The 26,719-nt window shown below is 35.6% G+C and overlaps 1 protein-coding gene across 4 annotated transcripts in view; it reads right to left on the bottom strand.

Annotated features, from left to right (window-relative positions):
* Positions 1–1,059: 1,059 nt before the first annotated feature.
* Positions 1,060–26,719, bottom strand: part of Sim (bHLH transcription factor single-minded) — a 59,194-nt gene continuing 33,534 nt past the window's right edge. For 3 of the 4 annotated variants that reach the window (XM_074247215.1, XM_074247233.1, XM_074247225.1), the window contains exons 5-8: positions 13,202–13,389; positions 11,625–11,731; positions 4,254–4,754; positions 1,060–4,181 (exon numbers count right to left, since the gene is read on the bottom strand). In XM_074247215.1, the coding sequence (XP_074103316.1) occupies positions 3,256–4,181; positions 4,254–4,754; positions 11,625–11,731; positions 13,202–13,389 (1,722 nt within the window). In that variant the 3' untranslated portion in view covers positions 1,060–3,255. The remainder of the gene's footprint in view (positions 4,182–4,253; positions 4,755–11,624; positions 11,732–13,201; positions 13,390–26,719) is intronic. The other variant, XM_074247241.1, reaches the window with a different exon arrangement.

Here is a 26,719-nt window from a genome sequence, read left to right as displayed (position 1 = left end):
TGAACCGTGTAAAGTTATCGCATTCGCTTCGCTCGTGCGCTAACTTCCCACGGTTCAATAATCGGCTACTTAAGTCCCTTGTATCGTAATGTACTATTTCGATTTTCTTTCGTTCACGATATCTCTCGAACGAATAACCGATTTTGACCGGATTGGCGAGGATCGGCGTAGTTTTTTAAGCTGAAGGGCGGATTAGTTTTTGAAGTCGATCGATAAAGCTGTTTAAAAGATATTCCAAAAAAACCACTTTCAAAAATGATTTTTTTTAGATTTTTCAAGATTCAAGAAATCTAAGTTTGAGGGAACTCTTTAGAATGCCGTTTAGTTCGTTCCAATCGGTTAAGTCGTTCAAAAGTTATAAGCGAGTCACACACACACACACACACACACACACACACACACACACACCATAGTGACAAGATCGCGGGGGTAGTGAGGGAAGCTTCCTGTGACCTTCAAACGTCGAGATCTGATGAAAACTCGATTTTTGCAAAACGGGGTGAAAACAATCTTCCCGATTTTTGAAAATCTGAGATTTTTAGTGGGAAGTTAAAAATGTATCGATTGAAGATAATATAGCTCTAAAGCCAAGAAAATCTCAATCAAGACAAGAAATTCTTAAATCAAAATAATCATTTGTCTTCCAAAATAAATTCTTAGATCAAGAAAATATCTCTTGAGTCAACATAAATTTTCTATCAGTGCTGCATTATTTAATTTGTAATAATTAAATAATGGCTTCGTCGCCGCCAAGAATTACATGTGATCTGAGGCTTTTCTTATTTTCCTTTCCAAGGGGTGTAATATATTATTTTTGCTCCCGCTGGTATAGACAGCGAATGTGCAGCTTTTCCACTCACGAATCATTAATTTTCTGTCTCGAAATAAGTGCAAAAGATGCGTACTTTCGACCAAGGTATTGTAACCGGAAGGTTTCAGTTTAAATTACAACGCCATACTCGGACTTGTAAACCAGTGCACTCGATGGTCGACAAGGCAAAATGTATACGTGAACAAGTTATCAGGTCGCGCTGTGTTGCTTCGGCAAAAACTGTTTTAGCGCGAGAGCTACAGTTTGGGACCAAGTGACGGTAGTAGGAGAGCACTTTGGAAATAGCACGAGCGGGCTCGCTCTCTTCCGTCGTCAGCAGCCAAACGAGTCGGTTGACTTGAAGACATCGCTGCCAATGCGCACAATACCTGGGAAGCGTCGGCGATGGTTGAGCGGGTGGACTGGCGTCCATCCCTATTGGAAACGGGAGACCCAGGCCAGGTCCTGTTGGAGTGGTCTTTGAGGCGTTCTCTGGTTGACCAGGAGGCCAGGAAGTCGGTGCCGTACTACCTTGTTGATACCGTCAACCCCAACTACAGGAATTATTTACCAGCGTCCATTCACCGTCGAGTTTGTCACCTCGCAGTCAGCAGGCATATCGTCGAGTACGTTCTTTTATAAGTGAGATTTATATTTACTAACTAAATGAATTATGATTATAGAATCAGTGAATTTTGATATCAAGTCTGAGGATTTCGAGTCATTATTTTATTGTGAATATTTTCATTAATTAGATCAATTATGAAGTGTACTCGTTGTTTGTGTCGGGTGAATAAACCAGTTATTTATTAAAACCTATCTCTTATTCCTGCAGTTCACCTCTCTCACTCTGAATACATTTCCGTGTGACCAGGAAAGCGATTTTCCCACGCCCTGATCGAGCTAACTTGGTAAGGAACCCAGCACCAAGAGACTGAGTTCTCAACATCTTTATTTATCCTTGGTGGCGCCGTTTTGGTGCCAAGTGTTAAGTGGAGTCGTCCCCAGGAGGTCACAGACTGCGTGAAAATCGGTTGATTGATTTAAAAGTTATTGCAGTTTGAAAATTCAAACAATAGTGTCCTATGAAACTTCTATTAGACTTTAGTGCTCGAAGAGCTTAAAAACATAGAAAAGCTATCTCTTTGAACTCGGAGAGCTCAGAACAACACATAAATTGTATTTATGAGCTCGAAGAGGTCAAAAACATCATAAGTGCAATGTTAATAAGCACCTAGGTATAGAGTTAGCGGGAAGAACTCCGTGTCTTTATTTATCCGAAACAATTTCTCGAAACAAAAATTTATCACATTCAAAAAATTCTCATTCAAAAATTTCTTGATCAAAAAAATTCTCAAAGAGCAAAAAATTATCCGTCAAAAATTTCTCAAATTTACGAATGTGAATTGACAGTTAATGTAGGTTTATAGAATATGCGAGAAAAAGTTATCACAGTAAAATTTCTATTAAAATTAATAGTCATTAAAATGGGGGGCCCCGATAATTTTAAAGTAATATAATATAATAATAAATGTTACTGTGTTGTGCCCTTTTATCAAGGTTGTTGTGTGTGTTTATTCGATATTAGACCAATACCTAAGCTTATTACCGTGGTATGCCTTTTTATCATGGTTGTTGTGTATGTTTATTCGATATTAGATTTTTGTATGAGAAATTTTTGTCATGATAAATTATTACGAATCAATAAAGACAAGGAGCCATATTGAAATAAATTTTTGTATAAGAAAATAATACCGAATAAATTTTGACAATGAGAAATAATGTCTTTAAGAAAATATTGAACAAGAAATTATTGCTGAAAATTTATTTCACGAGAAATTTTTGCGTGAGAAAAAAGAGACGGTCACCAGCGGGAAGTTGTAAGAATGGCCTTCAGGGTCAACCGTTTTCATAATTTGTTTTCTCTTGAATCAAGAGACTTTTTCCATCAGTGTATGATTAATATATAATTGTATGTAATTTTTTTTTTCAACCGGGTATATGATTTACAATCTTTTTGGACATGTTCTAAAACTTCAAGTAAATTAAAAACTTTTTTAATGTTATCAAATGTGACAACGTAGGATTGCTGTGAATACTTTGTAATTTTCAAAGTGAATTCGAATGTTTCCACATTTCATAATTTTCAGCCACCTTGAATACGTTTTGAATTATAAAAAAGAATTAAATCAATTAGGGAAATTTTGAACAACAAGAAATTATTTTAATCGGGATAACGACAATAGTACTACAAAATGACATTTTATTTATATTTAACCAGTATGAATAAGTCTGTCTTAATGTACTACTTTTGTAGCAATTTCGTATTCTATTGTACTTATTTCGCTGAATTGGGATTAAACAATGTAATTTATAATTTATTCTATTTATTATATCGATAACTAACTTAAGTAACTAGATTTCTTTAAAAAATTGTTACATTCTTACGATCTTGGAAATCCAGTTATAAATGAATACTTTGTCAAATTTGAACGGTTATATACAATTTCTTGTTTATCGTCATATTTATTGTACATAGAAAAATCAGTTGTATTTTGAGGGCAATGTGATTTACTCATCATTTTAACTAGCTGCTTACTTTTTGAAACATTTCTTGAAAGAGTTAATGACTTAGACATCTCATCAGATGGTATAGATGATATTTTTTCACTCTCTGATGTTGTTGGTGATGTTGACATTGTAGAAGTTGGAGACGGCGCTGTTAATTCTGGTGACAAATTTGTAGTAGGTGGTGTTTTATTTTTTTCTACTACTGCTTGTTGATTTTCATCTAAATCGTCAGTATTTTGATCATTCTTAGGAGTGTATCGATGAGGATCAACTATAACACTGGTATAAATTGGGCTTGATAAATCATCAATATTGTGGCTTGTGGTTACAGATTGTAAATTTTCATTGTTAATTATCGAAATTGTTCTATTCATAATTGAAGAATTAACACCAAAAGCACAGTTCTGAAAAGAACTACATCCTGCTTCACCATAATTTCTCAAAGATCCGTTGGTTAGTGACTGAGTTTGCTGATTATGAGAATTTTGATTAGTAGGTAGTTGTCGTTGATGAGGAGAGTTATGCTGTTCACGTTGATCATGATGGTGTTCATTATGAGTCGTGATACGTCCTTGATGACTAGTTACTGAATACGATGATGACGTAGCGTGATTTGTCGCTGAATTAGACACATGTGATTCCGACCTGTTGTAATTGGTAGATGAATTCGATACAGAGGAGTACAGTGATCTTATCTGTTGAATCTCTAATTTATTTTGTTGAGATTGTTGAATGTTATTAGAATGGAGTAATAAGTGTTGCTGCTGCGAAGATGGTGATGATAATGAATCAGGAGTTACTGTTAATAAATCAGAGAGAACATGTCATAATAATTTTCTTTTAGTGATTTTTCAATACACATTACTCTTACCAACATATTGATAGAAGAGATCTATAGGGCAGTAAGTGGATGAATCTTCATGTGCATTGATGTTTGGCGGAGTTACAACAGATAATATTGGTGGCGTATAAATTGATGGCTGATAAGGAGGAGGATTGATATGAGTTGTAGATATATAATCAGAAGAGATAGAATAAGTTGTGTCAACATAATCATCTTGAATTTCATTTGTTCGAGGTGAATATGAAGAACTTGGACTGCAATGGTCATTTACTTCACGAGAGATCGTATTACTTGAGGAGTGGGTAGTATTCACATGATTATCAGAAATAGTATTCATTTTTTGATCTGAGTTCAAAATTAAATTAGATGCTTCCTTCTCAGACAAAACGTAGTTAACTGATACAATACATTGTGGTCGAGAACTTCGTGAATTATTCACAATTGTTACATATGACTGCATCCAAATCCACCCACCATATTTTGTTAAGAACCGATAATACTTGGTCGTTACTTGCGTTTTCATAAGTACTGTGAACAAAATAGAGAAAATATCTTAAATTAAACATTTATCAATATACTATTGTGCTAGAATAATATTGTGAAAAAAATCACAAAAGTATAAATGAAATAAATCGATAAAGTTGCAAACTTTATAAGTTATGGTCTTTAGCAAACTCTGTAGAATATCACTATATTCATGAAAATATGTAAAAAAAGTACAGTAACCATAAACCTTCCAACTTCGCGTTGATATATTTTGTTATAATAACGTTGCTTCGATAGTTTTGACGGTTCAATTCAGCTCAACAATTTATAATGTAATAAATAAATAAACGGCGAAATTTTAAGTATTTTTTATGTTGCTGGTATTGTTTTTGATGATTGTATTTATTTAGACAATACCAGCAACACAAAAAATCATTAGCGGATTCGTGGTGACGGTCAAACGACGGTGAATTCACTGTGAATTTACTTTACCCATGAGTAAAGTCTATTGATGGTCGAACAACCGTCGTTAGACGGTGAAAAATAAGTCAAGTTGTGAAATATTTTAACGGTGATTGCATGGTTCATCAAGTGAACATTGTACAAGATTTTCTCCATTTTTTTCCATTCGATAACCATGATTTTCCGATCTTTTGATTGTCTTCAGATATAAATACAACGGTGAATGACTGTTAAAAATTCGGTAAATGAAAAGTATTTCGGTAGTGAATCCACGGTAGTCTGCGGGTGAATTTAAGGTTACATGGCGGTAAAGAACATAGGACCGTAAAGTAGAAATTTTATACCAGCGATCCATTGATAAATTGCTGGGTGAATATAATTTTGATTTGTAAATATAAAAAAATTTCATAAAATAATATACGAGGCAAATAAAATTTAAATAAATAGTTCATGAAAAATAATTTAAAAAAGGATTCAGTCTTTACAATTTTTGATATTATCCAAAAAAAAAAAAAACACTTTTTATAAATTTTTGTAAAATTTCAGGATTTTTTTTTTATGAAATTTCAAATTTAACATAGGCTCATGAAATTAAAGAAAAATTTATTTTTGGTTAATAAAATTTAATGCATTCATTTTGGGTGAAAAATTCATAGAATGATTTATTATTTAGAATTCGTGAAATAGAAATAATTACCAAAACAAAATTAAGTATCCGTAAAATGGATGGTGATTTAAAAACATCTTTAATTCACGTCTGGAATAGCATTACAGGAAAATCTCTTGACTTTCGTTCGGATGATCTGAGTTCGATCGCCGGTCTGGGCGATGTGATTTTACACTGATTTATTATTTTTTTTTTGATATCATATACGCGAACATTTTACGAGCTTAATACCGATTATTCTGGATGAATGCACCTATTTTGTTACATCGGATTCCCATAATAAACGGTGAATCGACAGCAATGAGCTAGTTTTATGCTAGTTCTATGCGGGTTAGGGTGGGTCAAAAAAATCGAATAATTTATTTTTGACTTTATACTCTGAAAAATAGGTTCGTAGACACCTAAAAAGAATTCTCTCCAAGTATAAGCTCTTAATTATAACGGGAAGGTCCTCCGCTTTGCGGGTTTCTATTTTTTTCGAATAATCAGATAAAAAAATTTATATCTCGCTTCCAACTGCTTGGAAAAATATTCCGTGGCATAGATTTTGTGAGAAATTGAATGCTTTACAAAAAAGGTCTCTTATGACTTTTTCAAAAACTCAACCGATTAAAAGATATTCATAGTTGAAGTTTGGCTATTTTAAGGAAAATATTCGTTTTTATTATGAATTTTATAAGTCGATGAAAAAAATTATTTCGGATTGCGGAACTCATGATTTTGTAGGAAATTTACTGCTCTACAAAAATGGTCTCTTATGATTTTTTGATTAAGTGAAGCCGTTACGAGATATTCATCGTCAAACATTAACGAATATCAATATTTCCAGTTTTTGATCAATAATTCGATAAATTTTAATTTAAACTATGAGTTTCAGGAAAATTTACATAAATTTGAGTTTCGATCGATAAAGAAATGTTATAAACAATTTTTTTAATATTGTTTTCAGTCTTGAGCTTGTTTGATTGCATTAAAACAAGAAATTAGAGCATTTTTTTCGACATATAGCCAATGATTAGTTTAATTTGAAGTGAATGACATATTTCTTTGTCAAATTTAATATGAAAAGTATTGAATCAAGTGAGAAACAACCAGTATTTAACTTTTTTATAGATAAATTTTTTATTGAATTATCAATTGCAATATAATTGTCTATATTTTTAACATAACAGTACGCTATTACTATAAATAATTTCTTTTATTACAATTTGGGAATGTTTTTTGATGTTCTTTGACAACTTGCAATAAGTACTGGAATTGTTCTTCATTTTTTGTCAAGCATTGATTATATTCACTGACTAATGCAACAGCTCGCAAAGCGGAGGACCTTCCCGTTATAATTAAGAGCTTATACTTGGAGAGAATTCTTTTTAGGTGTCTACGAACCTATTTTTCAGAGTATAAAATCAAAAATAAATTATTCGATTTTTTTGACCCACCCTAATGCGGGTGGATTGATGGTCAAATGTTGGTCGAATCATCGTGAGTTTACTCGCAGAAAAAAGGTATTTCTCGAATCTTCGGTCGGTGAAATCATGGTGAAATTCTGAGGAAGTCATAGTGGAAAGATAGTAAAATCATGATAAAATGACGGTGAAATCACAGTGATTTTGTGCCATTATGTCACTATTGTTTTATGGTCATCTCACAGTGATTTCATAGTGATCTCACCGTCGATTCACAGTGGTATCGCTGTAAGTTTACAGTTGTATAACTGTAAATTCACAGTGATTTCATTATTAATTCATACCCTCGAGGTTTCGAACTACTATGAAATCATGGTAAAATTCCAGCTGAATCTTAATAAAAAGGTAGTAAAACAATAGGAAAATGACAGTAAAATAACTGTAGTTTTATGGTTATATCACAATGATTTCACAGTGGTCTTACCATCAATTCATAACCTGTTCACAGTGGGGTCAGGTTATTTTGCTTCTACTATTATTATTTTTCCATAATTCATAGCTATATTTGTCATTATAGACAAATTTGGAAACTGGGGGAATATGGGATAAAGGGAGAGGGGGGACCTTACTCAGTAGGAATTTTTCAGTAATCGAAAGAATAATTCGGACAGCCCGGACCGGGATTCGAACCCGGATCGTTTGATTACGCTCCAAAGTCTCTACCAGTTAAGCTATCCGAGTCAGTGTCCGTAACTACTATTCAGTCACCTAATAAAAATATTAGGTTATTTAGCAAGAATTTTTGTATGGAATTTTAATCTTTGATACAAATAATTATTTTTTAAAGAAAAGTTGTTTCTTAAACAAATTTTTGGAATTTACACACAATTTTTTTATTTATATAATCGATAAGTCGCCGGATATCGATAATTATTCGATATAGCACTGGCGCGTATATAGCGCATATAGCGCGTCTCGATCTTTGGGCCTAAAAAGAGAATAGGAGGGGGTAGTTTTGGGTTATTATGGGTGAGCCGTGCAGTGAAAAGGGGAGAAGTAGTGTGACCGTCAAAGAGAGTGCCACGGGAAATCAAGAAGGACCGATCCCCGGAGTAGTAACGAGGCGAAGGAAGTCAACTACAACTAGGACTTCATCTTCAACGAGTGAGTTAGATCGTCGTTTTATTTGTCAAGGTATCAAAAATTACTCTGTGGGAAAGAAGTGGACCGCGGTTTACCTAAGACTCGGTTACTTCTCCTTTCCATTTACTAATTGGATCGTTTAATCAATTTACTTATTTAACTTTCCTCAATAATTAATATTTATAGTTCAGTAATTAATTAATTGCAATTTCGATTCGCTAGTTTTCGTTGAGAGTACCTCAAGGGGGTTTATACCCGAGGACTACTCAAGGACCTTGTGGTGTCAATTGCCGTAAAATTTATTAATTGAAATAATTCCGAACATCAGAAAAATCGGTTCATTTACAACTAATTTATTTATTAAATAAAAACCGAATAATAAATTCTTCGGGAAGAATCCATTGTCTTCTCACGGACTAGTGAAATATCAGTTGAATCGTACAAGTAGTTAACGTATACCCAAGGCCAAAAAGTCACCACGCGCTAGCATAAAAATTGGCGTCTGTTTTGAGCGCGCAAATATTTTATCTAATGTTAATTATTGAGAAATTGTTTTATTAAACCTGGCCAAAAATTTAAGATTTTAATTAATTGAGAATTTTATCTATTATTTAATAAATTTTAATTAACTAATCGGGAAATTTCACGAGGAAATTTTATATTGAATTTAAGTTCTGGAAAAATTTATCTTGTTAATTTTATCTCGTCATCGTGAAAAAATTCCTCAGCAATTATTTAGCAACGTGGCTTATTAAGTCCGAGATTCGTTATTAAAAGTGTTGAAAATTCTACAAGAAATTGATTATTTTAATGTTGAGAATTAAACTCGTGACTAATTTTTAATCAAAATTATAAGTCGGATTAAATTCGGATTTTAGTGATTAAATTTGTTAATTGAATATATTCGGTCAATTTAATTATTAGCTAATGACTGAATTTGTTGAGTCAATGTAGTAATTTGCAAAAGTAAATTTTTGTCAATTTCTTTTCAATATTCGAAAAAAATAAAATAAAGTAAATCAGTGTGTGTGTGAAGAAGTGTGGGATATGTGTGTGAAGATTAGTGTGGGTAATGTGTGTTAGAGAGTGTAAAACGAACTCTATTTGTTGATGGTTTGCCGAATAGAGTGATCCAATTCTTAGAGCGTGAGAGTCCGGTGGACAGCGCGATTTAAGTAGAAACCGCAGTATAGACGCTCCGTAAGAGGGTACTGTTGGGATTAAGAAAATTTTGTGTGTGAGTGTGAATGTGTGCACTTTGTTATTTTATTTTTATTATAAATAAATACCGGTTAATTTTGTTAAATAACAATTTATTTATTTCAGATCACCTTCCTCACTGTCTCTTCCTTTAAGATAAGCTCTCTGCTCTGGGCCGGTTCCAGGAACCGTGATTAAAAATCCTGGCGGCGCCCTTTTGTTAATAATTTTAGTTTTCAATTTTGTTTAGTTAATTATTTAATTAAGGAGCCAATCTGAGCGGTCAACCCCATTACAAAGTTAATAGAGTTAGCTATTTGAACAAATTAATTGTATAATTAATATAAATAAATGTATCATGTATGGTTCGAGTAATATAATAGTTAATTTCATTTACCATCATTTACTAATCTATATATACGATATAATCGTTCGTAAGGAGTAAACTCCAGTCGTGCGCCGGAGCTGACATACAATTTTTTTTTTAATCAACCGGTACAAAAATCTAAAAAAAATTCACAAAAAAAAAAAAATTTGCAAAAATTATACTTTTGAGATATCTTTAAATGTATACGAATTTTCTGGAAATTATTTTCAGTGATACGTTATCGACTGCTACAAGCGGCATTCCAATCAGTTGAGTCGTTGACAAATTATGTAAGGGTTTTAGACACAGTCATTCAAATGACAATCGGAAAATGGTCGGAATAGATTTTTGGGACCTCAAAACCTCGAGATCTGAAGAGCTCGATTTTCGAAAATCAAGGTTAAATCTTTTTATTAAGAAAATTCTCTCGATTTAAGAATTTATGTTCTTGAAAATTTTCAAGAATATATGTTCCTAGCTCAAGAATTCATTAAATCGATTGAAATTTTAACTTAATTAGTTATTCATTAATAATTTATAATAATAGAAAATTTAATTGTTAACAAATTTCTTAAACCAAGAAATTATTATTTGGATAAAAGTATTTTTTTTTTTTTTTTTCATTGCACTGCTTTTCAATGGAAAATGGTGGGAAATCAAAGTTGTTAAATAAGTATCACTACAGCAATGTAAAGTTACGGTTAAATGACTGTCAAATCACTATAAAACTACTGCAAAATCTTGGTAAAATAACTATAAATTTACTATGAAACCATCATAAACTTACGGCGTTACCACTATTAAATCGCCATAAAATCACAGTGAAATCACAGTAAAATCACTGCAAGACCACCATAAAATTACAGTGAAACAGCTACTAAACCAGGATGACAAGATGGCACAAAATCACTGTGAATTCACTATGAAATCAATACACAGTGAACTTATGGTGACAATGATCTCACGGTGATTTCACTTTGATTTCATAGTAATTCCGAATCTGCGAGGGGACCGTCAAATCACTTCATATAGACTATTGTTTGACTGATGTTTAACCGGAAATTGACCAACTTTTGAAGTTTCACGAGGAAGCTAATAAAATTTCATTATAAAGTCACATACAAAAAAAAACTTTGTTTTATTAAAAAAAAAAAAAAAAAATTACAAGCAGTTGTCGGCACATCTTGAAACTAGCGCGGATTTTCGTAAAAGTAATTTTTTCAAGTAAAAAAAAAAAGAAAATAAAAGGAGACTTCAAGAAAATAACGGTTATTTTGAAAGAACCAAAATATTTCATAGATCCGGGCTTATGAAATTTTTTTCGTATTTTTTTCTAGAAACTACATTAAAAAACAAAACTTTTCTATTTAGTGTGGTCCTAATAGGTCAATTTTTAAAAAAGTTCTAACGATTTAAAAAAAAAGAAACGATTTTTTTTAAAAATTCGTAACTTTTTTTGGGTTGGGTAAAAAAATCTGAAGTAATTTTTAAAATGTCTTTTAAGGGGTAGAAAAAAAAAATTTAGAATGAAATTGAAGGGGGTCGGATAAAAAATTTGTCGATTTGGCATGGAATGACCCATATATTTTTGGTAGTTATTGGTAAATTCATTTAAACAAGTTCACTATTTTAAATAATGAATAATGATTCAATGATCTAATACTTACATACTTGATGTGATTCGCGTAAATGCCAAATGTCGCAGCCATGAACATAATGGTAAAGTGTTTTTTCAATTAAGTCTTGAGGATCATATCCGGTAAGTTCCCTGACACTGAAAAAGAAGTAACTGTTACAAATACTTATAGATGACATGCTTAAATGGTCAAAAATTCTTAAGTAAAACTACTGTAAAAAGCGCTGATTTATATTTTTCGAATAACTTAATCAATTAATGAAATATGTAAGTAAACAAAGTCGATTATTTTGATTTTACTCTTAAAAATTATTTAAAATAAAATTATTTTTTACTCTTTTACAGCACTAACATTATTAACATTTTGCTTACGCAACAACATTCGACTTATAAAGCGGTGCTGTAGTGCAAGTGAGACACTAAAATTCACGTGAGTTCTGACGGGTTAAAAATTATCGTTAAATTCACTGCAATCGTGGGACATAATGCGGTCCTTTATTGATTATCATTTTTGAAATAAAAATTATAAAAAAATTCATTTATTTTGTGAGAGACTTCATAAAATCTACCGAAAACCCAATAAAATTTACAGTAGACTACGGTAAAATTTGTTGAAAAAAAGATAAAAATTATCTCACTTACCGACAAATGATTAGGTCGTGCCATTTGTCCCATGATTACCGTGAACTTAACGGTAATTTTTAAAGAAAATTTATTTCAGTGTACTGTTAAAATCTTTGCCCCAATGTAAGGAAGAAAAGGGATACTCGTCAATATCTGGATAACTTCTTTAAGGTAGTGATCAAGTCGGCTGAGATAAATGATGACATCAACAAAGACGTTATTTGTTGGATTCAAAGATACTATATGAACTTCAAACATTTTCAGTCCATCGTAGAAAAAAAGAACGTGCGATCGAAACACGAAAATTTAAAGATAAAAATTTTGAACATGACTTCACCAGAGTAGCAATTCTGAGCATAGAGAAAATAACACGTTATTAACTAAGTTAAGGTTAGACACAATTAAAACAAAAAGTAGAAAAACAAATTTAAAAACATGTTTTAAAGGTGATAGATGAGGTGACAGTTTGCAAAAAGCTGTGCATATTAGACCGTAAGTGAGTTGAGTTGTAATGAGTTAAAATAGGCATAGATGAGAATTCTGGTGTGAAAGCAGACGCTTGAAGAGACGCAAGCAAAGTTCAGAGTTGGCCATATATTATGAGAGAATCGGTTGCAGTTCGAATTTTGTATGACAATTTAAAAATGAGGAGGATTACAATCGAGTAAATTAAAATTTAGTCTAAAAGGATGTTTTTTTCAGTATTTCAAGATTTTCAATTTTTTGTTAATTCGAAGAATATTTCTTCAGGAACCATTTGGAAAGTCACAAAATTTTCCTTATATCGACGTACAACACGTCAAACGTACTTCAAAATTATATTAGCAATTCCTACACCCTAGAAATTATCTAGCATGTCAATATGTATGAAATATAGTGACAATCATAGAACCTTATGAGTGATCACGAACAAGGTTTTTATGTGTATACTGAGTAATCAATTTGGTACTATAAAATTTTTAGAGACCGACAATTAATACATACCTTACATCAAGAAATATAAGTTTGAGATCCAAAGATGCACGAAACATAAACATATTATGATACAATTTTATCTCCGTGATTGCACTAGGTGGGAGCGAATTTCCTACTGCTACAAGACCAATTATTTGACATTCTTCATAAGGAGGTCCACGAATGTGTACTTTTAGATACCCGGAACAATGAATAACCTTTAAAACAAAACACAATCAAATTATTAGAAAACATATATTGAAAATTTTATGCAAAAAAAATTACAAATTTATTAAAGCTATCATTATGGAACACAATAAAAAAGATCTGAAAACCGGTTGACCCCGCAGGCCATTCTTAGAACTTCCCGCTATATTTTCGAGCTTGATATATTGAACAATTATTCAATTGCTTGATTTTTGAGCTAATCATAACTTATTTATCTAATTTTTCTAAGCTCTCGTATTCATATTTTAATGAATTATTACATTATTTATAATTATTCTCTCTTCAAGCTCAAAAATCTAATAGAAGCTTGATAAAACACTATATTTTGAATTTTCAAATCGCGATAACTTTTGAATAAATAAACCGATTTTCACGCAACTGGCGGCTTTCGACGCAGTTTTTTAAGTTTCATGAAAAATCTTTGAATTGATCGAACTAGTTCTAAAAAAACACTTTTTTCGGTTTTGTTTTAAAATTAATCGGTTAAGGCGTTCAGAAGTAATTCCAAAAAAAAACAATATTAAAAAAAATTTTTTTTCGTAGTTTTTTTTAGATTCTTTAAAATTTACTGATCCGAATCGACCCAAATTGAGTTCAAAATCTAAGTTTGAAATCGGTCAAGCCGTCCGAAAGTTGACACACACACACACACACACACACACACTGAATGACCCGTTTGCAAACTATTTCTTTAATTTTCAAAATTTAATCACTTTTAAATGGCTTTAACTAATCTTTTTGTACGGATAATTATACTTTGTCTGAAATTTTTGTAAAGCTCAAAGACTCTTCTTTAAGAATATAAAATGATTTTTTGTAAAAAACTGCGTGAATCATGTGTAAATTCAATTTTAAACAAAAAAAAATTTTTCCCATGTTAATTAAATACAAACTAAAACGCAAATAGCGACCCTTTAGAGTTGAGCTATAGGGCTTAAGTTTGGTGAGGAACCAGTACTGGTAGCCGAGCGGTTAACGTGCTTGACTTCAAGCTATAGGTACTGGCCAGGCATGGGTTCGAGTCCCACCGTAGTCGAATAATTTTCGCTATGCTCCAGGTTAATTTTCGATTGTCTTCGACTGTGAGAACTCGGATCATTGCCGAACAAACATTGGCTGTACATGATATTCATAGAGGCCAACTGGTCTACACCAGCAAGAGAAAAAAAAATCGAAACATTTGAGAGGGTAAAGAGTTAGAAAAAAAAATTAGGAAAACGGTCGACCCTGCAACTTCCCGCTTTCGTAATTAAGGGCTCGAAATTGCACTTATTATGTTTCTGAGCTCTTCGAGCTCAAAAATTTAATTTTCGTGTAGTTTTGAGCTCTCCGAGCTCAAAAGTTTGATAGGAGTTTAATAAATCAATATTTTTGGAATTTTCAAATCGCAATAACTTTTGAATGGATCAACTGATTTTCACGCGGTTGGCCGTATTCGATGCAGTTTTATCATCCTCATAAGTTATTTTCAGGTTTTAATTGATCGAATCGAAAATTTCAGAGTAATCTCGAAAAAACGCTTTCTTCGGTTCTTTCGTTCACGATAACTCATGAACGAATCAACCGATTTTGACCAGACTCGCGGCGATCGACGCGGTTTTTTGATGTTAAGAGCTGATTAGTTTTAGGAATTGATCGGTGAAACTGTTTAAAAGTTATTCCAAAAAAACCACTTTTCAAAAAAATTTTTTGTGTAGTTTTTTTGCAATTTCTCAAAATCTACTGGTCCGAATCGGTTTAAATTTCCAGGAAATCTAAATTTGGTCAAGCCCTTTCGAATAGCACCAACCGCGATGAAATCGGTCAAGCGGTTCAAAAGTTATAAAGGGGTTACACACACACACACACCGTGTCGGGCTTGCTGGGTCCCGCATCGGGCGCCTCCCCAGGTGGCGGATAGGGGAATACTCGTCATACCTGCACGCCAGATACGTCGGGTACCGAGGAAATAAAATACTCGGGGTGGACCAAAACCTAGCAAAAAAAAAAAAGATGATATGAAATGTCGGAAAACATTCAAACATCGTCTACGGTGTAGAGGGGGGATACCTCAGTACCGGCGAGGGAAAGCGTACAAACGGGCCTGAACTCGTCGTTATCAAGCGACCGTTTGAACAGCAGAGTGGACCCCATGGCTCTGCCGTCTAGCAATGCTACAGGGAGTACTGAAACAGCTCAGATGGAAGTAGACGCACAGCAAACAGGTGTTCCTCCAAAAAGTGGAAGACCTGTTGCTCCCGTCAACACTAACACATATCGAGGGAGGATCAACTCTCTACCGACTGTCACCGGCCAACAATCGCTAATGGAACGGCTCGGTAGCAAGATCGACGAGTTGACTGAGTTCATAAAGGATAAGAGAAATCTCCATCATGAACTCAGAAAATTAGTAGCGTCCATTGCCACCGCATATAAGTTGGCCAACAAACCAACATCGATGTTGGCGACAACCACGCAAACATCTCCGGAGATGACCACAAAACCACAAGCGTTTTTGGTCACTCCTGAGAAACCACAGCAAGGAAAAGAGAACAAAAAGAAGAGGCCGCTGTCTACACCCAGCCCCTCCTCTGAAATTGACAAGTCAGCACAGAAAAAGACAGTCCGGGATAATGCTTGGATCAAAGTGACTCGGCAAAAGAAAAAGAAGGAAAGAGAAAAGGAGCCAGGGGCAAAACCTACTGAAGCCCAAAACCAGCTAAGTAATGGTGGCTCAAAGAGACCAAGAAGGAAAAAAACAAGAACGAAGGCTGTGCTTGTCCAACCAGCTGAAGGGCGAACGTACGCTGATCTCCTCAAAGAAATCAAGGCCAAGGTTAGTCCGACAGCCACTGGAGTAGACATAAGTCTATTAAAAGGACGAGGCACGGAGGTGTTCTCCTTGAAATGGGTCGAAAGACCGAGGATAGCAAGGCTTTCACCGATGCAGTTAAGTCAGCCACCGCAAACATCGGCACGGTCAAGACGCTAACATCAACAACAACGATCGAGATTCTTGATTTGGATGAAATCTCTACCGAGAGCGAAGTCCGTGAAACACTCAAACGTGAATTTACTAACAGCCTAGAGATCAAACGGGTAAATTTGACAAAACCCACACCACGAGGCAATCGAGCAGCCTTCTGCGAGATCGACGAAGCCAATGCGACTAAGGCCCTCAACAAGGCCCGTATAAAGATCGGCTGGGTTAACTGCCGTATACGCCAAGTTGCAAAAGTAACCCGCTGCTTTAAATGTCTCGGGTTCGGTCACCACACACAGCAATGTTCGGGACCAGACAGAAGCACGTGCTGCTACAAATGTGGCGGAAAAAATCACAAGACCGTAAACTGCACTGAGAGGCCAAGTTGCTTCCTCTGCATTCCGGACAAAGATGCCAAAGATGGTCTATGCCATATTCCTGGTACCGGAGTTTGCAAGGCATTCCGCATAGCACTTGCAGAAGCCACGAGAGGTCAAAAATGACACGCATACTACAGGGCAACCTGAATAGGTGCGCCTTAGCGCAAAACCTGCTGCGTCAACGTGTCTTCGAAGACAAGATTGACATCTGCCTTATCTCCGAACAATATCTGAATATTCAGGATAGAACATGGTTCGCTGATAAATCTGGCACGGCAGCAATCTGGATCGTAAACTCGAAAAAGGTCACCGTCAAAAACGGAAGCGAAGAGGGCTTCGTCTGGATCAAAACCCCCAAGACCTACTTTGTAAGCGTCTACCTTTCACCCAATGAAGGGATTAGTGTGTTTCGCTAGAAAATGGTAAACATAGAGGACGCTATCGGCAAGTTCGACGGAGAAGTCATCGTAGCTGGTGATTTCAACGCGAAATCGGTTGAATGGGGCGCTGAATGCTCGGACACCAGAGGAGACGAAGTAGCGGACTTCGCAGCAAGAACGGACCTCATAGTGCTGAACACCGGTACTACTACGACCTTCAGAAGACCAGGATACCGGGAATCTATCCTTGACATTACTTTGGCGACCTCAAGGATTGCGAATATGATTGAAGGCTGGACCGTATCCGAAGAATATAGTGGAAGTGATCATCAGTATGTGACATTTAGTGTTGGACTAGCATCCAATCCGCGCTCGCGGCATGACAATAAACTGCGGAAGTGGAATGCTAGGAAGCTTGATGAAGAAGCACTGCGAACATCCTTGAATCAGAGCTTGTCTACTGAACGGAGTAGCCTGATTCTAAGTCCCCGCAAGGAGACGGAAACAATAGTCTCAAAAGCGATGGAACTGATTGTTGCCTCGTGTGATGCCTCAATGCCACGGCTGAAAAAGCAAGACTCTCATAGGCCGGCATACTGGTGGTCACAAGAGATAGCAGAGCTTCGAAAAACATGCCACAAGCTACGTCGACGAGCAACGAGAGCTGCGAAGCATTCTCTCGACCAAAATAAATATTCGATGGAGTACAAGCAGGCCAAAAAGGCTTTGAATAAAGCTATTAAAGCGAGTAAAGCGATATTGTGGAAAGAGATCTGCAACGACCTCAACAATGACTTCTGGGGTAAGGCCTACCAAATCGTAACTAAACGAGTTGGAAAGGCTTTGCCAGAAGCGCCAAAATGTCCTGCCTTGATGAACAGCATCGTGGCGGAGCTGTTTCCCAGACACCCGCTCCGGGAGAAGAGACATTATGCGAAAAATGACAAAACAACACCCTTTATCACCAAGGAACTGCAACACGCGGCAAAGACTATCAAGACAGGAAAAGCACCTGGTCTTGACGGCATACTGGCATCTGTCATCAAGATTGCAGCCCTGGAGTACCCAGACATACTCTTAAGCGCTTACAATGCCTGTCTGACAACCGGCACGTTCCCTAAGATCTGGAAGCGGCAGAGATTGGTCCTTTTGGACAAGGGGAAGGGAGCCCCTATAACACCTTCGTCGTTCAGACCACTCTGCATGCTGGACATTGCCGGAAAGCTGCTCGAGAAGCTCATTCAAGGGAGGCTACGCAATGACATCGATCGTGCTGGAGGTTTTGCCTTTAACCAACATGGCTTCCAGAAAGGACGATCAACAATCGGTGCAATTCAGAAGGTAACGGAGATAGCAAGAGGAGCATGGTCTGGTAGTCTCAAAGCTCGCGAGGTCTGTCTTCTTCTAACATTTGACGTTAAAAACGCCTTTAACAGCGCGAATTGGGAGGATATTTTAGACGCTCTGGAGCACAAATTTGACGTGGAACCAGAAAATCTGAAAATGATCGACGATTACCTTGATGAGAGAAAGCTGATTGTGGAAACAACAGAGAGCTATCAAGAACATGACGTAACGGCTGGCGTGCTCCAAGGCTCAATTGTGGGGGCCAACCTATGGAACGCTGACTACGACGAGCTCCTGCGAATTCCGCTGCCGAAGCAGGTGGAACTCACGGGCTTCGCAGATGACGTCGCGGCTACGATTGTAGTAGACAGTGCCGAGGAGGCAGAACTGCTAGTTCGAGACACCACTGATGCTATCGAAGCCTGGCTTGAGAAACACCACCTAAAACTCGCCAAGCAAAAAACAGAGATGGTTGTCCTGACTCGACAAAAATGGTTTCCAAAACCATTCGCTGTGGACTTGGGAGGAACAAAACTCACGTCAACAAGGGCCCTGTGCTATCTAGGGATAATGATAGACGAGAAACTGTCTTTCTGTGAACACCTCGACAGTGCATGCAAGAAAGCCAGCAAGATTGTGTCTAGCCTAGCACGAATTATAACCAACACCATGGGACTAAGAACAAAGAAGAGAAGAGTTCTTTTAGAAGCAGTCCACTCGGTACTGCTTTGTGGAGCGGAGATATGGGCAGACATATTAAAGCAGAAGACCTACCGGCGAAAGATAGCAGCAGTACAGCGGCGAGGCGCTCTCAGGGTTGCCTGCGCCTACCGCACAGTTTCAGAAGCGGCTGTATTGGTCATTGCGGGAGCCGCGCCCATCGACCTATTAGCGTTCGAAAGAGCAAAACTCTACGACGCTAAAATCGACGGCGAAAACATGAAGGAGGCAAAAACGAAGATAAAAACGGAAACGCAGCAAGAGTGGCAGGACCGATGGACGTCGGGAGAGACAGGCAGATGGACAGCGCGACTGATCCCAAACATCAACGCCTGGCTCTCTCGGAAACACGGGGACACGGATTTTTTCCTGACCCAACTACTGACAGGACATGGGCAGTACAACGCCTATCTCTTCAAGATGGGTTTACACAACACACCAACATGCAAATACTGCCCGGTTAAAATCGACGACGCCGAACACACATTCTTCGAGTGTGCTCGGTGGAAGGACTACAGAAGAAGCACCGAAGAGATCATTGGCACCAGGCTCTCCCCCTCAAGCCTGGTGACCTATATGATCAAACAAGAGAAAAACTGGTCTGCTGTTGCAGCTTATGCATAGCACCTCCTGAAAGACAAAATCGCAGAAAGAGACCAGTAGCCAGGAGTAGGCGTCGTGAGACGCAGTACGGCTGGATTGAAGTAATGCTAACGCGGTTCCAATCCAGTCCTCCCCGTACCATCTAGAAGAGAGGGGAAGAGGAATGTTTTTTTAGTGGGTAAAAATCTCCACACTACCGACTATCGATATCTGCCGTAAGATGGGCGACAGAGTTAACGATAGCGGTGTCTTTTGAAGATCTTTTTTCGTACCTCTTATAAAAAAAAAAGAAAAACACACACACACATACACATACACACACACATACAGACATACGGACATCATCACGAAAACATTCAGGGAAACTTCCTAGGACCTCAAAACGTCAAGATCTGATGAGAACTCGATTTTCGAAAAACGGGGTAAAACCAATAACTTCCCGATTATTGAAAATTTTCAATTTTCTTAGCGGCAAGTTAAAAATTTAAAATTTATCTATATATATATATATATATATATATATATATATATATATATATATATATATATATATAATAGCCATATATAATAGCTAAATTTGTCATTAAAGACAAATTTTTGGGAACTGGGGGAAATAAAGGATAAAGGGGGAGGGGGAGGACCTTTACTCAGTAGGAATTTTCGGTAACTGAAAAAGTAATTCGGACAGCCCAGACCGGGAATCGAACCCGGATCGTTTGGTTACGTGCCAAAGGCTCTACCAGTTAAGCTATCCGAGACACTGTCCGTAATTACTATTCAGTCACCTAATAAAGCCTATCGAGTAATAAACACCACCGTCCTTCCCCTTTTGATTTTTATCTTTCCCTTTATTTTTATCTACTCAGTAGATAAAAATACACTTTTTTCTTAGGTGATTACCTTGCATGAGCTTGAAGATAAACAAAATTGTTAGATTTGCTTAGAAATGGTAGCTATTGGAAATGTTTGAAATCATGAGAACTGCGATTTTTGTAATTTCGTTTATAAAAAATTATTGACTGAGGAGTCGCTTATTTCTAAAGAAAAAAAAATCATGGTTGAGATGATGAAATTATCTTTAATTCAATTCTTGGAACTTTCACATAATAATAATTGTTAGCAATTTTATGAGTGGAAAACAATCATGTCGATGGTCTAATTAGCAATTTGTCTAACTCCATATTTTTTAGAGGGTGATTTTTTAACATTTTGATGTAGCCATAATCGAATTATTTGAATGATTTAAACCTGAATATTATATCTCTATAAGATAATAATGATATAAAATGGTTTTTTAAAGAAATAACAAATTTTGAACTAATTGTTTTTTTCATACAAATAGAATATTCTCTAAAATGGAGTCAGACAATTTACTAATTAGAATGTTGATGTGCATCATGATATTAGATAATCGTGTAAAATCATAATAATTTATTGCTATAAAAATTCCAAAAATGAAGGTGATGAAATTATATTTCTAATAATCACATTTTTTTGTTTTTTAATTTCATCAGAAATAAATTATGCATAAAAACATAATTTTTTTTATTTTAAAAGAAAGTTTTGTAGAAGCTACAAGTCATCCACAAATTGTTATGCTCATAGGTTTTTTTTTTCGGAGTAAGATTTCAAATTTTTGTTTGAACAAAGTCTTACTATGAAATCGGCACTTTATTGTTGCAGAAGATACAATGATAAATGAAAAGGATTCAAGTCATGATTGTCAAAAAAATGGTCCTAACATTGATGGAACTGTCGTGCCTGCAGATACCTCTACTCCACTCAATTTCCAAAAAAGGGACTCTTCGGCTGATCGATCTTCCAAGCTTAAGACAAAAAATCGAGATAAAAAGAAATCGATAAAAAGAAGGATGTAACCTCCTTATCAGATCCTAACATTGATGGCAATGTCACATCTGCAAGTACCTCCACTACACTCGTTGTGGCAAAAAGTAACTCTTCGGTTCGTCAATCCACCAAGCTTTCGTTACGTGATGCAAACAAAACAAAATTGCCGCTCAAGGATGGGAGCTCTTCCTCACGCAGCTCTTCTGGATCTGGTGAAGATTCAGATTCTTCTGCAGACAGTTCACCAACTTCACCTGGTGATGACACCGTATCAGATAAATAAGTCTAAGATGGTCAAGATAGTTATTTTGTACTTTTATACTTTTCTTTATTGCAGATTGTTTTTGAATAGTTACACGACAAAATTGTATTTGGCAGAAATTGAACTAAACTTCTATAAAAAAAATCAAAAACGAACCGTTTCTATAGTAATTCTATCTGTTTCTACATTATTTTTTTTCAAATGAACATGTATAAGTATATTTAATAAATATAAAGAAATATGTACTGAAAAAATTTTGATTTGATTGCGAAAATCATGATAAAATTCAGGTATCTGAATTGTAAATTCTTAAAGGATCGCCCCATTAAATTTATTAGGTTATAAGCTAAGCCCTTTCTGGAAATCCAAACATACTTCTTGTCACTGTTAATTAGTGTTGACAAATAGGTATCGTTAGAAAAAATTGTCATTTTATTGTGAAAATCCTGATAAAAGCCAGGCATCTGAATTGTAAATTCTAGAAGGATCGCCCCATTAAATTTATTAGGTTATAAGCTACGCCCGCTCTGGAAATCCAAACATACTTATTTTCACATTTAATAAGTGTTGACAAGTAGTTATCGATAGAAAAAATCGTCATTTGATTCTGGAAATCCTGATCAAGACCAGAAGTGAAAATCGCAAATTCGAGAAGGATCATCCTCTTGAAATTTTTAAGAAACACAACAGACTTTATTTGGATACTCCCATTTATTGACATAAAATAAACTTTGTTAATTGGAATAACTGGATATCCACGTAAGAAATAATCTTCCATATACACTCCAATAGAACTTATTCACCCCAATTGCATTTTCCATATTATAATCGGTATTGGTATGTAAAAGGAATTACTGCGACAAAAGCACAATAGACTTTTTATTTATTTATTTATCATTTTTACTTCTGGTAGTGATTCTATAGAGGTGGTACACACCTGTACATAGAACCAGAAGGAATACATATTTAAACATAATTACAACATAAAAAATATAAAATTAAATTATTTGAGTATAAAGTAAGAAGTACATAATTATATCAAATTTTAACAAATTAATAATTTAGTAATTTAAGTTTTTCAACTCTTTATATTCCTATACATTATTAAATTTTAACCAGACCCCAAGTTTTTTACGAAGTGTTGATATAGAGCATTTTAACATTTTCATTTCATTTGGAAGTAAATTGTAATATTTAATCGCTACATACAGAGCATTTTTTGTGCTGATAGCTTTATTAATTTTAGGTAAAGGTATAAGTTTAGCACGAGTATTTAGTGATCTTTCAGTATACAGAGATTTACAATGTTAATAATATTTAGTTAAAGCATATACAATAAAAGTTTCTCTAAAGTTTAGCGGCATAGCAAGGTGATTATTACTAAAGATTTTTTTGATTTTATTATCTAGCTCTTTTTGATTAATGAACAATTGATAATTAGAAGATTCCGATATAAATTTTTTTTTATTGGAATCTATTGGATATTTTCAACAGGGAAGACCTTCCAATGACTCCAAAGACTGCTAAACTCCAGGCTTTTCCCTCATTACTCAAGAAATCTAGGAATCCATCTGCTCTCAACCAAGAAAATACCATGTTGCCACCACCTACACCTATACAACAAACGTCATGGATCTCTATACCAAAAAACCAAACGGTTGCGGAAACTGAGGAGACAACAAAAAAACTCAAAAGAATCCACTCTCTTACAAAAGTGATCTCGTCAGACATTAGTGATATAGAAAGAATTAATGCTGCTGGTAATCAGAAAATCACCACAAAGAAACCTATTGAAAGTGAATCGAATCGGAAGTCTGAGAACTCCTATGCATCAAGTGAGTTGGAGGACAATGTAGTAAAGATTCACCGAAACCTCGAGTGGCAAAAACGAAAATCAAGACTGTCGTCAGAATTGATGACCAAGTCTAACAAGACTCGGAGAATAAATTCAAAGAAGAACAGAATTTCCCTATGACGATTACCCAGTTTAAAAACTTACTGAATTCTGTTGAAGGCAAACATAGTTACTGAAATAGTGGTTGAGCACGTGGCTGACTTAATTCTACCATTGGATATGGCTAAAATTATTTACCGTCTAATCACAGGGGACTTCAATAGTCATCATGAATGTTAGAGCTCAAGTTTCAACGATTACAGAGATAAAATAATAGCAAACTGGCTCGATTTCTGAGACGAAGAAATACTGTTAAATATTGGTAAAGAAACTCATTTCAATAGCCAATATGGTACAACCAGTAATATTGATTTTTCGATCACTCCAGCATCAATAAGTTATAGAATGAAGTGGAGTGTCTCAGACGATCTCTATGATAGCAATCATTTTTCAATTTTTATACATCTAGCCAATAATAGTAAATCCCAAGACCCAACAATAGGACAAAGAAAAAGATATTTAAAAAAGCTAACTGGTTTTAGTTGCGTCTTGAAGTTCTTTGACTGTAAAGTGCGTTTCTGCACCGTTATCAGCATAGCGCTTTTTCTCCCGCGGCAGATGTTTGGGGAACAGCTCCGCTACGATGCAGTTCATTAAGGCAAGAGACTTCGGCGCTTCTGGTAAGGCCTTTGCGAGTCGTTTAGTGACAATTTGGTAGGTTTTACCCCAGACGTCTTTGTCGAGATCGTTACAGATCTCTTTCCACAATATCGTTTTACTTGCTTTGATGGCACGGTTTAACATCTTTTTCTTCTGTTTGTACTCGTTTGAATATAAGTCCGGGTCTAAGGAGCGTTTCGCAGCTCTTGTTGTGCGGTGACGTAGCTCATGGCATCTTTTACAAAGTTCTGCTATGCCTCTAGATCAACCCGTACGGAAAAAGTATATATTCTGAAATATATTCCAGAATCTATCCGAGAATATATTCTGAATATATTCCGGATATAGCCCGTTTTGCCCAAGGAATATATTCCGGAATATATGGGCATGCGCTCACTTGTATTCCGTTTTACTCGACATTTTTCTCTAGTTTATAGTCTGGTCCGTCGTCAGATCTATAGTCTGATCCATCGTATATATACTGGATATATCTAGTATATATATTTTTGAAATATATTCCTTGGGTAAAACGGGCTATATCCGAAATATATTCTCGGATATACTCTGGAATATATTCCAGAATATATACTTTTTCCGTGCGAAGCTTCCTGGCGTTCCATTTCCACTTGTGAAGGTCACGTTGTGGAACTGAAATAGGTCCCAGTCCAACGCTGAATGTTACATATTAGTGATCTCTGCCACTGTACTCTTCGGATACAGTCCAGTTTTCGATTATGTTGGCAATCTTTGGAGTCACCAACGAAATGTCGAGGATGGATTACTGGTACACCGGTCTTCTTAAGGTCGTGATGCTCCCGGTGTTCAATACTATAAGGTCGAGTCTTGCTGCAACGTCAGCGACTTCGTTGCATCTGGTGTCAGAGAAAGCAGCGCTCCATTCAGCCGATTTGGCTTTAAAATCACCAGCTACAATGACTTTGCCGTCGAATTTAGTAATCGCATCTTTTATATTTACCAGTTTCTATCGGAACGCACTAATCCCTTCATTAGGTGAGAGATAAACGCTCATGAAGGAGGTTATGGGGCTTTGAATCCAGACAAAACCTGCTACATTTCTGCTGTTGTTGGCGGTAACGTTCTTTATGTTCACAAACTAAATTCCTGCTGTGCCAGTTTCGTCTGCAAACCATGTTCTGTCTGGGAAGTTGAGATGTTGTTCGCAGATGAAGCAGACGTCAATTTTATCTTTGAAGACACACTGGTGCAGTAGGTTTTGTGCCAAAGCGCAACTTTTTCTTTCATCAAAACCTTCTTCTGACAATAACAAGCACACCAAAAAAAGAATTAGTGAAATCGGTCCAGCAGAGAAGAATAAGAATTCACGTTATTTATTGACTGATTTATGGATTGATAATGATAGACATAATAAACTACCATTTGAAGAAAAAAAAAATTATTATTTAGTTTTCATTCGAATAATAAAAAGTTGCTAAACTTTTTCTTGGTTTTGTTGCGTAATTATCAAGTGTTCGCGCGAGAATACTTGATAACGCTGCACTCGACTTCACCAGAGGTTCTGCTACAAACGCGCCCTTTGGTACTCAGCATCTCAACTCGGTATTCAGTTGCGCGCCAACTACGACTAATATCGTCCACGTGCTACATTGCAACTTGTGCTCCATTCCAGGTAATCATTCTAATAGATTAATCATGCACGATCCGGGCATTCAATTCAAGTTACGTTGCCAACTATTAAAAATTATTCATCTTTGGCAACTCAGTCAGAAGGGATTAAAATAGTACTCATTAAAATTCCAATGACCAACATGACTCATCACTCAGCAATCTAAAAATCATCACTTAGTTTTAGTCATACCTGTCTGAGTCGATATCATCACCTAATCCTTAAAGGTATGCACATAATCTCTCAAATCTTTTGTTAAATATTACTGGTGACTGCAAAAGTTTCAGTATACCTTCAAACTCCGTACTCGACTCATCACTCGTTCAAAGTATTTGTCATGATTATAATTTGTGAACTTAGTATAATTTTGTATAGCTCGACATAATTTTAATCATGTGAAAAACTTAAATTAATTGATAGTAAGTCTGTTCTACGCTCGTCATTATGATCTACATAATGTGAAGTGAAATCTTCATAATGCTTCGCTACGGCTTGATAAATCATTAATTATTATAACTCTTTAAAACTATACATCAATAATACTCAAATTCTACGCTCTGCCGTTAAATTACTTCATGTGTAAAGCGCCACGTTAATAATGCTCAAGCTCTACACTACA

Source organism: Cotesia typhae, unplaced genomic scaffold (assembly GCF_013202065.1).
Source record: "Cotesia typhae breed Kobodo isofemale line unplaced genomic scaffold, CoteBio_Ctyphae contig_119, whole genome shotgun sequence".
Lineage (NCBI taxonomy): Eukaryota > Metazoa > Arthropoda > Insecta > Hymenoptera > Braconidae > Cotesia > Cotesia typhae.
This window is presented reverse-complemented; position numbering and strand designations above follow the sequence as displayed.